At 45.7% G+C, this 14,157-nt stretch overlaps 1 protein-coding gene across 1 annotated transcript in view; it reads right to left on the bottom strand.

The window, feature by feature from the left end:
* Positions 1–2,354: 2,354 nt before the first annotated feature.
* The window catches only part of LOC122799674 (cytochrome c oxidase subunit 6A, mitochondrial), a 60,285-nt gene continuing 48,482 nt past the window's right edge, over positions 2,355–14,157 (bottom strand). Inside the window, exon 3 of the mRNA XM_044068885.1 lies at positions 2,355–2,597. Coding sequence (XP_043924820.1) covers positions 2,502–2,597 — 96 coding nt within the window. The 3' untranslated portion in view covers positions 2,355–2,501. The remainder of the gene's footprint in view (positions 2,598–14,157) is intronic.

A 14,157-nucleotide genomic window follows, 5' to 3' on the forward strand; every position in this document is an offset into this window, starting at 1 on the left:
CGGATCTGAAGAAAAGGGACTGGACAGACTTGAGGGCATTGTCGGTGAAGTACCCAACACTGTCGGTGCAGACACCCCCCCCACCCAGTGCCGATGCTACCCGGCTCCAAAAACTCCGAACCTGGGAAGCGGGTCGGAGAAAAAGCAATTGGGGCAAAAAAAAGGTGTCTAGCTCCCCCCTGGAGGGGGGGGGGCAGGAGCACTCCCATTTGCAGCTGGGCCTGGAGGAATCTTATCATCCGGTCCAGGTCTGCGTCAGTCAGGCTTCGGGTGGATCTGGATGAGGCCACCAAGGTGGGACAGAGTGCCGCCTAGATGACCTCGACAGGGGTCGGGCCTCCTCCTCCGGTCCTGGTGAAAAAGGAGACCGGAGCCAAGGGGTGGAAGACTTGGAAGTCCTGGAGGGAGAAGACCACTTAGCCGGCGAGGCCGATGAAGAGGTGCTTCTCCTCCTGCTTCTCTTTCCTGGACTCCCTATCCTCCTGGCCCGAAGTGGGAGGTAGAGTCCCGGCCAGTGGAAGGGAGGCAGGAGTGGCAGTAGCTGCGGCAGGAGCCACCATGGGACTGGAGGCTGAAGCAGAGTCCGGGGGCAGCAGTCCCGCCAGAACCAGCTTAGTCCTCCGGTCCTTAAGTGCCCTGGGGTTGAACGCCGCACATATGGAGCAACCGGACTAGAGGTGTCCAACCCCAAGGCAAAACACGCACAGAGTGTGGCCACCCGCCAGGTATAGCTTATGGCCACACTCTGTACACTTTGAAAAAACAGCTTTTGGGGCCACCGACATACTGAAAGGGAAACACGCACGCTAGGCCCCAACACACAGCACACTCCTAACGCACTAACGAGGGTGGGGAAGGAAAACTATGAAGATTAACAGACAGGTAAAAGGAAACTAATGAGGGACCTGTACACAACACACATACACCAAATTTTTTTTTTTTTGCAAAAAAGGGGGAGAAATAGTAAAATTCTCTCAAAAGATGCTAAGCCTCGAACTCGGTGATCGAGCTGCTGGATGAAACCATGGCAAACTAGATCTGAGGTCAGGTAGGGTTGGCAGGGGAAGGAGGTTGGAGCTCAGATCTATGCTGTTGGAAACTGCCGGCTCGGATTCGATAAGGATCCGAAGACCCATAGGTTGATGCACAAATGAAGTTAACTATTTCAGATTGGAAGTTTCAGGAATTGGCCAACCGGCACTTGCGAACTGGTTCTGCTTTGGGCAGCATATGGCAAGAAAGACTGATGTACTGGTGTCAGCTGCGTGTTTTATACCCCTGACTGACGTCATGGAAGATGACAGCAACAGACTCAGGACCCAAGACTTTGATAAATCAGACCGACTGAGGGCTACTGCAAGCAGATAACCCAAATGTGAGGACTGCAGCAGTGAAACACGAAGAACACCTGAAACTACACCAATGTGACAGCATAAGCTGCAGAACAATCTGGCAAAATAAAGTAGTCATGAAGTCTAACCAGACATGGTGGAGCTCCACTAATTTTGAGATTTTGACACTGCACCTACAGCGAGTTGAATCATACATCAAGACGACATCTGAAAAGGTTCATGATGCCATTTGTCAAACTTATGGGCATGTATATTAGGACATGCCATCAAGTGCTTCAGGCTAAGCCAAAATTCAGTGTTGAAGTTCTTCATCACAAGCAGTGACCCAAGTCTGTAGCAAGGTGCAGACCTGTTGCTGTACCCAACATTGCCCTTTGTTTTTCTTTTGCTCCTCTGTGCATGCTGACCATCTACAGTACACCTGACACAGCAAATGTTGTAGGGGCCAGACTTGCAGCGTGGTCATGCAATAGGCATAGTGCTGGGTAGTTAGTTCCACAAGTGACAAGCCTGCAAAACACCCTATACCAATTACGTCTCTACCAGGGGACAGTATGGGCAACTCTGAAGTTCACCCCTCCTGGGGAAGAGGAGGATAGGCACTGCACCATCATTACTATTACTCCCAAGGAGAGGAGGACAGGCACTGCACCATCATTACTATTACTCCCAAGTTGGTTCCTCTACATCTAGTCAGCCTTGGGTTGATTGTGCTATATAGTCAGGCCTTTATCCCTCTTGCCATGGTGCAGAAATAGCCCAAAAACTACCTGTGTACCCTCAAATATTTCCTCAGTGCCTTTATGGGAACCGCTGATCACCCCTCCATCCCCCAAACACCCTCAGAAGAGAGGAAATGGACAGACCATGCACCCCCCCCCCCAAAGAGGGGCTCAAATTTTACTGTGCTGTAACACGGCTGTTGGGGCACAAACTGCTGTCAAAATACCACCCAATGAATAAAAGTGCATGTTGTGTTACAAAAAAGGAACAGACAGACCATTGAAGTTTAATTCAGTAGTTTATTTTAACTACAGGAATGCTGAGAAAGATTTGATCAACTGGTCCAGTATACTGTGTTCCACACAATTCTGATCCATTTAAAGAGCATCCAAGCATGATTCAGATTCCAGTCCAAGTGGTCCTGTCTCAGTGGTGGTCACCATGGTCCTCGTAGCCATCTGGGAGTGGATTTACATGGGAGTTGTGAAACAGGGTTTTGGACCCATCACCCCATGGGAACGGCTAGAAAGAGAAAAACATTAAACAGTCAAATAAAACTACCAAGAAGCATACCTCTGACTATTTACAGTACATTTTCAAATCAAGCTCACATTACAAGTACATTTTTACAGGTCTACAGACAGCAGGTGTTTGCCAAAGTCCCAAATTAGAAACAACTTACCCTGCATCACACTGAAGTGCATAAATAACCCTTCCTACACTCCAATATCAGAAACATTATCTTGTGTTACGCTAGGAAATGAGGATGCAGATATGATGTACCTTGAACCCAATGAATACAAGAACAGGATACAAATAAATATACAGATGGCTACAGCGGGTAATGTCACTAAGGGAAGACAGCAAAATCATACCCAAAGGAAATTTAAAGAAAATGTAGTGGATGGAGCCCCTTGTGACCCAAACAGGAAAGCCAGTTAGCAACACCATCCAGATACAAGAACAGGATACATATAAATATACAGATGGCTACAGTGGGTAATGTCACGAAGGGAAGAAAGCATCTCAATAGTTCAGGGAGGAGGAGAGAGAGAGAGAAAGAGAGAGAGAGAGAGAGAGAGAGAGAGAGAAAGAGAGAAAGAGAGAGAGAGAGAGAGAGAGAGAGAGAGAGAGAGAGAGAGAGAGAGAGAGAGAGAGAGAGAGAGAGAGAGAAAGAGAGAGAGAGAGAGAGAGAGAGAAAGAGAGAGAGAGACAGAGAGAGAGAGAGAAAGAGAGAGAGAGAGAGAGAGAGAGAGAGAGAGAGAGAGAGAGAGAGAGAGAAAGAGAGAGAGAGAGAGAGAGAGAGAGAGAGAGAGAGAGAGAGAGAGAGAGAGAGAGAGAGAGAGAGAGAAAGAGAGAGAAAGAGAGAGAGAGAGACAGAGAGAGAGAGAGAAAGAGAGAGAGAGAGAGAGAGAAAGAGAGAGAGAAAGAGAGAGAGAGAGAGAGAGAAAGAGAGAGAGAGAGAGAGAGAGAGAGAGAGAGAGAGAGAGAGACAGAGAGAGAGAGAGAAAGAGAGAGAGACAGAGAGAGAGAGAGAGAGAGAGAGAGAGAGAGAGAGAGAGAGAGAGAGAGAGAGAGAGAGAGAGAGAGAGAGAGAGAGAGAGAGAGAGAGAGAGAGAGAGAGACAGAGAGAGAGAGAGAAGAAGAAGGAGGAGAGAGAGAGACCTCTGCTATGTACAAGCCTCACAAAACAAACAAAAAAAAAACACTCCATCACGCCCTCAGTTCCTGCTAAAGCCATCACATGCTTTTTTTATTGGGGGGGGAGTGTCTCCCAAACCCAAACAGTTTCTTCACTGGCCATAGACGAGGTTAGAGATGGTAAAGAGGAGACTAAGGCATCATACGGCAGGATTACAATAAGTTTCCCCTTTTAAGGCCCAACCCTTATCCCAGAGTATGCATGTAATGCCCCAGGTGCTGGAGTACATCTGCTATGGCAAGTCATCCAGGTGACTCGGCCCCCCCCCCATGAATCACCTGTTTGGGGGGCAGGGAGAACCTCTCATATTCCTGACAATGGAGAGATGACATAACCCACCTCAATCCCACTTCTTACCAGGTCCTCCAGCCATCAAGCCACTATTTGAACCCCACTCAATCCCACTTCTTACCAGGTCCTCCAGCCATCAAGCCACTATTTGAACCCTGGTATTAAACCTTTCCATCTGGGCTTCATCCTCCTAGATCATGGAGCTAGGCACCATCATACCAATTTCTGCTGTTTCAAGCAGAAAGTCCCAAATTAAACAGCTACAATCCAAATAGATAAGACGTCATCCCATGGACATTAGGGGCCTAGTGCGTTGCACTCAATATTCTGACAATCTGAAGCCACAACTTGGACATTTACTCCTCTTTGTTGACCTTTGAAGCCACAGTTGGATTAACTGGGATACTGTATAAGCCCCGAGCCACCACACAGTTCTGGGCCCACAGCCTTTTGCCTTGAAGAACCACAGACAACTATTTCAGGTTGGGCTACACAGTACTTCACTGCTACCTACACATCACCAACAGACTAGGCAAGTTTCTCAGAAAAAGACCAGAACAAAAAAAATAAATAAATAAAAGCCTCAAGGAAAATTGATGGTTCACAATTTCAAGCTGTGATCTAGGACTGTGATGGTACTTAGTATAAATTCAACATTTTCTATTAAAAATCTTTCTTCTGGCACCCCGACCCCCATGGCTAAAAACATCTCCAACACCAGCCAAAGTACACAGAGGGGAACACCATGGCACCCCGACCCCCATGGCTAAAAACATCTCCAACACCAGCCAAAGTACACAGAGGGGAACAGTCAGGGGATTGCAACTGTCAACTTGACAAAAGCCTTTCAATATCATATATACACACCACCACTCAGCAGAGTGCAGTGTCCACAAACTCCTGCACATACCACTGCTCCGCGAGTGTGGGTACTCCCCCCTGGTATTTCTCCTGGTGATCTGCAGTTCCAATCTTTCACTCTGATGGGGCTCCTGTCACACTAAATCTGGTCTCAGTTACTCATTCCCACTGTTGCTTGACCAGGAACTCCAGCCCAGGCTACTAGTCATTCAAACCCAGGTAAGCAGAGGAAGATTCAGGTCTGTTTACCCATGCATCAGGGCCAGCAAGAGACCAACATTTTTGCCAGGATGTTTACCCATGCATCAGGGACAGCAAGAGACCAACATTTTTGCCAGGATGTTTATCTCATTTAGTTTCAAGAATGGAACACACATATTACACCTACAAGGCAAAGGTCACCAACACTAGCTCTGTGTGTGTACTTAAGACTTGGATAGTTTCACCTGATCACGAATACAAATTCATCTAGCATGCATGCCAATATTTTCCAGACTGCATTCTTTGAAGGAAGCCATTATGGGGAAGGAGATTACAACAGCAATGCCCAAGCAGCCCCGCATGGTACATCGGGGGGGGAGGGGGTGTACTTGGTATAAGAGAGACCCAAACAGGGGTTCAATGCAACTGGATTAGGTGACCACCACTCATCTGCTGGGAGAGTGCAGAACAAAAAAAAAAGCTATGATTAAAGGAGTACAACAGGTTTCTCTAATGTATTCCTAAACTTCATGGCGCTTTTCCTCCCTATTTACATTGTCCTCTGTAAAACAACAACAGTAAAGCATTTACAATTTTTATAATTCCCCTTAACAGAAGCCTACCTTCTTATACTGTGATGGATTCACTTAAAAAATGATTCTCTCACGTTTGAATAAAGCTTGCTGGAGTTGCCCAATCACAGACATTGAGGCCAGGCAGTGCAGGTACTTTTTTTTAATCAGTTCCCTCCCCCTAAAGTGAAATCACCACAGCAGTCATCGGATTCCAACTAAAATAATAAGACCTACCCATTCTGTGATGTCATGGCTCCCTTGTCCTTACCCCAGCCCGAGTGCTGTTCATTTTATTCAGTAGTAGCGTAGTAACACCGATGTTTGGAAACACAGAAATTTGGTAAGCATACTTGTACATTCTGCACGGCAAATGATGCTTGGGTGGTGTATCGCTTGCATACTTCTCTGTTGTATTTGCACCAGATACTGCTAGTGTGCAGTGCGGGAATAGAAAGATTAAAACATTACCCTGGTATCAGAGGTGGCAGTGCAACATATTCATAGTGGCTTAACATAAGAGTAGCTCTAAGCAAGCACCATGTGAAACCTGAACAAGCACCTAGAATTATTCAGTGCAGCTTTCACACCTTAAGTCTGAAAATGAATTCATATTCTCACATGAACAGGAGTAGCTGCATATTGATGGCTAAAGGTGTATGGGCATGTTGGGTGGTTACTACACTGCAAAAAGTACAGTTTTGTACCTACCATAAATGTAGATGTTCGAAGATCCACATTGCTGCAGTCCTTACACTTGGGTAGTCCGCTGTCCTCGGTCGGCCCGAATATCAAAGTATAAGGCTGACGTCGGTCAAGGCGCATTTGACCGACATCAAGACGTCAGGGTACAAATGCACATGACCGACGTCATATCCTGTCTTTTCTTGCCCCAGATGTCAGAAGACCCTAAAAATAAAGGTCAAAAACCAAAAGACAGCAAACCAACCACCAACCTTCCTAGCACCAAACATATGTACAATATATACAATAAACAATATACACCCAATTGACCACCCAACCCACACAACCGCCTCCAACAACAGAGGGGAAGGAGGGAGGGTAAATTGGACTGCAGCAATGTGGATCTTCGAACATCTACATTTATGGTAGGTACAAAACTGTACTATGTTCTTCATCTCACATTGCTGCAGTCCTTACACTTGGGTAGAATCCCAAAGCAGAGGAAAGGGAGGATGGCCAAATTATAAGGAAGCAGGAGCTGCCAAAATGCCCTGCAAAACAGCAGTGGCAAAACCAGCCCTGGATTTAGAGTAAAGTGGTAGGTGATAATGCCTGGAAAAAGTATGCACTGAACTCCAAGTAGCTGCCTCCAAAATATCCTTAGTTGCCACCCCTCTTTAAAAAGCTGTTGAAGTGGCAGTAGCCCTGGTGGAATGAGGCCTAATCCCAGCTGGAACTTCCTTGCCATGATGGGAATAACAGAAAGCAATGCAAAACCCAATCCACTTAGAAATAGTTTGTTTTGACACAGGCTTGCCCTGTGAACTCAAAGCAAAAGAAACAAATAACTGCTGAGACTGCCTGAACCCTTTAGTTCTGTCCAAATAATAACGCAACTGCCTGTGTACATCTAAAGTGTGCAAAATCTTTTCCCCATTATTTTGGGGATTTGCATAAAAGGTAGGCAAATGAATAGTTTGGTTTAAAGCCACACTAGAAACCACTTTAGGCATAAAGGAAGGATTAGTCCGTAAAGATACCCTATCCTTATGAAAAATCAAGAAAGGCTCAACTGCCATAAGGGCCTGCAACTCAGAAACCCTTCTTGCAGAGGTAATAGCCAACAAAAAAGCAGGTCTTCCATGATAAAAACTTTAATTCAGCAGTAGCTGCAGGCTCAAAAGGTTGTAGAGTGAGTTTCTCCAACACAAAATTGAGATCCCAAGCAGGAGTAGGAGCGTTTCGTGGGGGTCTTATATTCTTTGCCCCTCTAAGAAATTGCTTGAACAAAGGATGAGAAAACAATGGTGGGTCACAATCATAGTGAGCTGAAATTGCTGCAGCATGAACCTTAATAGAAGAGAAGGACAAACCCTTGTCCAGTAACTCAGTAAGATATTGAAGAGCCACACTTAAATTAGGCTCAGAAACATCAAAATCCTTTGCTGCACTCCAAAATAAAAATCTCTTCCATTTTTCTGCGTACACTTTCCTTGTACTAGGCCTTCTAGCTTCCAAAATAACATTCAAAACTTGTTGTGGAAGTGGAGGCCCACTATGGTTCAAAACAGAATATGCCAGGCTGTTAGGTGCAGAGAGTGAAGCTTGACATTGAGCAGATGACTGTCCTCCTGAGACAACAGGTGTGGAATCGTAGGCAAAGGCCATGGAGGCTTCCGTACCAGGCTCCTCAGTAATGGGTACCAATGCTGTCGAGGCCAATCTGGAGCTATTAAAATCATCCTTGGCTTGTCTTGTCTGGCTTTTAGTAGTACCTTTGGGAGAAGAGGCAGAGGCGGAAAGGCATACACATGAAGATTGCTCCAATTGAAAGAAAGAGCATCCACTCTCCAAGCTGTTGGATGAAACCTTTTGTGCAAAACTTTGGCAGCTGGTGGTTTAGTGGGGAAGCGAACAGATCTATGTCTGGAGTTCCCCATGACACTGTCAATTTCTGAAATACATGAGGATCCAATTTCCACTCGTGGGGATCCATTATTTGTCTGCTCAACACATCTGCTAAGGAGTTCTGTGCTCCCGGCAGAAACCTTGCCTGAAGATTTAGCTGTAAAGTGAGAGCAGTCTCCCACAAAATCATCGCTTGCCTGCATAGAGGATAAGAATGTGTTCCGCCTTGCTTGTTGATGTACCACATGACAGTTGTGTTGTCTGTTAGAATCAACACCTGCACTGGAAGAAGTAAATCCTTGAAGGCTATTAATGCAAACTGGACTGCTAACATCTCTTTCAAGTTGATATGTAAATGTTGTAGTCTGGCAGGCCACTTGTCTTGTATCCACTTTCCATTCAGATGAGCTCCCCAAGCTTTGTCTGAGGCATCTGTCATTAGAGTCTGACTCGCCTCTGGCCGGGTCACAGAGAGTCCCTTGTTTAGGTGACATTCCTGAGCCCACCACAAAAATTCCTTTTGAATGCAAGGTATTATTGGAATGACAGTGTCCAAATCCTGGCAGTGCTGTGTCCATACATTTTTGAGATACCATTGTAGCTTCCTCATATGCAGTTTGGCATTGGGAAGCACCAGAATACAAGATGCCATGAACCCTAAGGCTTGAAGGACTGTCCTTGCAGTCAGCCCGGACTGATGAGACAACTGAAGAAAGTAAAGGGAAAGATTCTTTTGTTTGTCCGGGGTCAAAAAGGCCATCTGGGATGCTGTATTCAGTCTCACACCCAGAAAGCACATGTCTTGAGAGGGTACTAGACTGGACTTTATTTCGTTCACAGAATACCCCAGGCATCTTAGCACTGCTATCACATACTCCAAATGATGAAGAAGCTCGTCCCTTCCTTGAGCCAGAATTAGGCAATCGTCCAAATAAGGATAAATCTGTATTCCTTTTAACCTGAGGAAAGCTATCACTGGAGCCAGAACCTTCGTGAACACTCTGGGGCCAGTAGATAGGCCAAAGGGGAATGCAGAGAACTGATAATGAGAAGTCCCAGCTCGAAAACGCAGATACTTCCTGCAACTCAGCCTGATAGGAACATGAAGATAAGCCTCCTTGAGATCTAAAGTTACCATCCAATGATCTTTGCCCAGCAGAGGTAAAAGCTGCTGTAGCGTCAACATTTTGAACTTGGGAATGTCCAGATAAGTGTTGAGGATAGATAAGTCCAAAATTGGTCTCCACGTGTTCCCTTTCTTTGGAATGAGGAACAGGCGAGAATAAAATCCTAGGCCCACTTCTTGGCATAGGGACCGGCTGAATGGCCCCTAGTTGGAGTAAGAGAAATTTGCTTGTGAGCCTCTATTCTTTGTGTAGGAGGAACGTCTGGCATGCCTTTGAAAGGAGGTAAGGTATGGAAATAAAACCTGTAACCATGGTGTATGATATCCAATACCCATCTGTCTTGGGTAATTAAACTCCAATTTTCTTTGAAAAGTGCCAACCTTCCTCCCAAAGGGGCTGCCAGACGAGAAGACTCTGGCAGCTGAAAAGGTAGGTCATTGGGTCTGTTTACGAAAGGACTGACCCCTGCCCTCACCTGAAGACTGTGCAGGAGAACTCCCTGTACGAGGCCTGAAAGAACCCTGAGCTCTGCCCCTACCACGTCTAGATCTACCCCTAGACTGGGAATCATAAGAAGGATACATCCACCCCTTAGTAGGCCAATTTCTACTAAACTTTGGAGGCTGAACCTGCAAAAAATCTTTAACAGTCTGCATAGACTTAGCCTTGTCTTCCATTTTCTTTAAAACTGTCTCAACAGGAGAACCAAACAACACATCAGATTGTAAAGGAGCATCTAAAATCCTTGTTTTAACATGGTCAGACAAATTCTGATCCCTCAGCCAGGCGTGCCTGCGAAGAACTGACCCAGTGGCAGCCACCCTAGACGAGGCCTGTACAGCATCAAAACCACATTGCAAAGAATGCTTACCCACCTGTTCAGAAACATGTACTAAATCTTGCAATTCTTTACAATCAATACCTTCCGCCAGAGCATCAACCTTAGACTTCAATTGTGAAAGGAGATAGTTTTGGTATTTTAACATGTGAAACTGGCAATTCAAAGCCCTCATAGCTAGAGTGGAAGAAGTATAAACTTTCTTTCCCCATCTGTCCAAAGCTTTGGCCTCTTTGTCTGAAGGAACCGGATTCTTGACAACAGAAGCCTTAACACCTTTAGGGCCCTGACTAACAGTTTCTGGGTCTGCCCTAGGACTCGATACTTATGAGCTTCAGGCACCCTGTAATATCTATCAGGTTTAACAGGAGCAGGAGGCAAAGAATCAGGATTAAGTGAAGCCTCTGCAAAAACATCTTCCACCACATCTAAAAGAGGAGGTATAGCCAAAGGCCTATGCTGGGGCAAAAACAAAAATTCCCTAAGCCTTTTCCTGGAATCAGAGAAGTCCTGGCCTTCCCACTTAAAATGCTCCCTCATAGAATGAAGAGTTTCTGAAAAAGAAAAATCCTCAGGAGGAGAAGCAGAAGGAGTAGAATCATCCACATCAGAGTCAGAATAAGGAGAATACTCCTGCAAGTCTTCAGCCGAAGACTCTGAAACATCCAAGCCTGCTCAAAACTCCCTGGCTCAGGCTCCACCCTAGGTCTCTTATCAGGAGGGGGCAAAGAACCCCTAATCAAAGTAATCAAATCTTCTGCCATTTTAAGCATATGCTTCTTGGGCACAGTTCCTGAAGAACTAGGGGTGACACCAACTGAAGCTAAACCTGGCCTGCCCCTGGGAGAAGCCTTGGCAACAGAAGGAGAGGGCCTAACCACCTTAGGAAGGGAGGGGAGTAAAGTAACCTGAGAAGCCCCTTCGGCCTGACCTGCCTCCTGAGAGGCCACATCCTGCAATAACAAAGTCTCTCCCTGGGAACCCAAAGAAATCTCCGGAGGAACCACCGGCTCCACCGACACCTCTAAAGAACCGGCGTCCGGTACAGACGGTTCTTCCAGCCTAGGCTTAACTGCTTTGTCCTTGCGCTTCGAAGAAGCGGGCGGAGCATCCGACAGCATTTTATAATTGCACCGCTTCCCAAAGACTAACCTGGCACAATCCAACCTTCTCTTTATAGTGCATTTATTAAATCTAGCACAAGAGCGACAGCCAACAACGTCGTGCTCAGGCCCTAAGCAAGGAATACACAAAGTATGATAATCTCTATGCGGTATCTGTTTCCCACAAGAAATGCAATTATTCACTTTTTCTGACATCCGGTAAACCACTGAGGCAAGAAAAAACTAAAATATTCCCCAACGGGGTACTTAGCCAACTTTGACTCGGTCTGAAACTTCGAAAACGAAAAATCTCAGAACGCCAACCGGCACTTGCAATGCTGCTTCTGCATCGGACCATGCGGCAAAAAAGACTGAGGATATGACGTCGGTCATGCGCATTTGTACCCCGACGTCTTGATGTCGGTCAAATGCGCCTTGACCGACGTCAGCCTTATACTTTGATATTCGGGCTGACCGAGGACAGTGGACTACCCAAGTGTAAGGACTGCAGCAATGTGAGATGAAGAACATCTGGTATGTAATGGTGGAGATATTTGGAAGGCATGAGCAAACACACCAGTATATTAAAGCCATAGCACCAACTGAACTGGAGGCTGGCAAATAGATTTAGAAAGGGATTTTGTCCATGCACAAATATTTCGACAGTGATTCTTTGCAGTGACATCTATTATCTAATTCAACGCAAGTTAACCTCGATGTCCTTTAAAAAGTGACTTCTGGACACAAGAAAAAGGAAGGGGATAATATAGCAATGTGGTTTGTATGTACAAAGACAAATCCAGGGACACTGCAAAAGTTTTTTTTTTTTGCAAACCAACCAGTGGAGTAAAAACATACCAAGGCAAACACTGCATACAAACACACTTTGCACATGCAAATCTCAATTTTTAACAAGGTGGAAGCATGAAGTGATACCTTAACACTTAAATTAATAAAGATCTAAACTGGTTAATAGTATAAGTGTTTTATTCTTAGCTCCTTGGTGCAAGACCTTACTGGATGTGATTGCAGTCAAGTAAGGCCATGGCTATAGTGCAGCAAAAAATGTCCCCTCTAACAAAGGAAATGCTAGAGCAAAGATAGTACTTCACTAGCTTAAAACCCCCTTGAGTACCCACATGCCTATAGGTCCTTTCTGACTCAGTTACACAGCAAACTTTTTCATTTCTTCTAGCATGTCAAAGGGTCAGTTGCTAGCATCCTCTCCTGCTCAGCTGGTGAATCTGGGAATATTGAGGCAATGTTACAATTGCCTCATGTACACAGACAACCCTCTCCTCCTCCCACAAAACAAATACATGCGAGAGATGCAACTATATAGCCAAACTGGAGGCTGAGCTCTCTCTCAACTCAGGACTGGCAAAACAAGACAGGAGGAGAAGGTAACCACACACACCATAAACCCAGTCTCACATAGAACTCACAACTACAAATCAAACACATACACACAGACATACTCGGAGGCACTGATCAAAAATCTACCAAAACAGCAGAGGCCTCCAAAGCAGACACCCAAACAACTGCCACCTCATGACATAATACAAGCAACACATAGATCACAAAGTCAGTGGGCAAATCAGTCACAGCCCTTAAGGCCAAACAATGCCAGACACACTTGTCATAGGTGACTCCATAGTCAGACACACTGACGTCCCACTCACCAGACTGAACAAGGAGAGGGTCACAGTAAGCTGCCTGTTGGGCGCTAGAATCCACCACATAGCACTCAGGTCACTCCACAGCAAGTACAAGTATGACTGTCATTGTCCATGCCGGTGTGAATGACCTGAGACGTACCTCCCTAGACTACATGGAGACATAAAGGAGCTCTCAGATTATGTAGCCCAGGCTGGTATGACCCTGACCAGTATCCTACCTTCACCAAGAATGATGCCACAATACAGAGACAAAATGATCAGTTTTAACAATTGGCTTAATTTCTGGTGTCATTCTAAGGGGATCCAATGTCAGTCTGCCTGGAATGACATGCTTGACAAGCCACGCTGCTTCGCAAGGGACGGCTTGCACCTGTCACCCCTGGGTTTCCAGATATTGGCAAAGGCTCTTGCCACCCCCATAGTGCCTTTTTTAGACTAGGCTCAAATTCTAAACCCACCGCCCTAGAAAACAATAATGGAAAAAAACTAAGGGTAATGCTGCTCAATGCCAGAAGTCTAAATCTCAAGATGCACGCCCTCGAAACCCTCCTCAGTATGGAGAACATAGATGTCTGTGCTGTGACAAACCTGGTTCAAGGCTCCTGAGAGCACCCCGGCACTATCAGGTTTTACCTCATATCATGTGTTCTGGCCCCAAAACCTGGACCGTGCCACAAAAGGAGGGGGTGTATCCATATTAGTCAAGGATACCCACACCTCCAGGCTGGTGGCAACTCACGAAGCATCAGAGACCATTCAGGTGCAATTAACCATAGGCAAAACTGCTCTACAGTTTGTAGCATGTTACAGGCCACCCTCTCAAACTCAGGAACCCCACACAGCCTTCCTGAAGACACTGGAGTACAAATGCCTCTCCAAACACCATCATATTGGGTGACTTCAACTACCCAAACAGACTGGGAAAATTACTCAAGCCCCAATACCCTAGCCCAAAGGTTCCTGGAGTTCATAAACTCAAATGCTATGGAACAACTTGTCACCATTCCCACAAAAGGTGAAAATATACTAGACCTGATCACAAACATGGGGACAAAATGCTCCACACCGGAAGTATATCCCTCATTGGTGAGATCAGACCATAAACTAATCTCACTG

The sequence above is a fragment of the Protopterus annectens genome, chromosome 4.part0 (assembly GCF_019279795.1).
Source record: "Protopterus annectens isolate FY-2018-M chromosome 4.part0, PAN1.0, whole genome shotgun sequence".
NCBI lineage: Eukaryota > Metazoa > Chordata > Ceratodontiformes > Protopteridae > Protopterus > Protopterus annectens.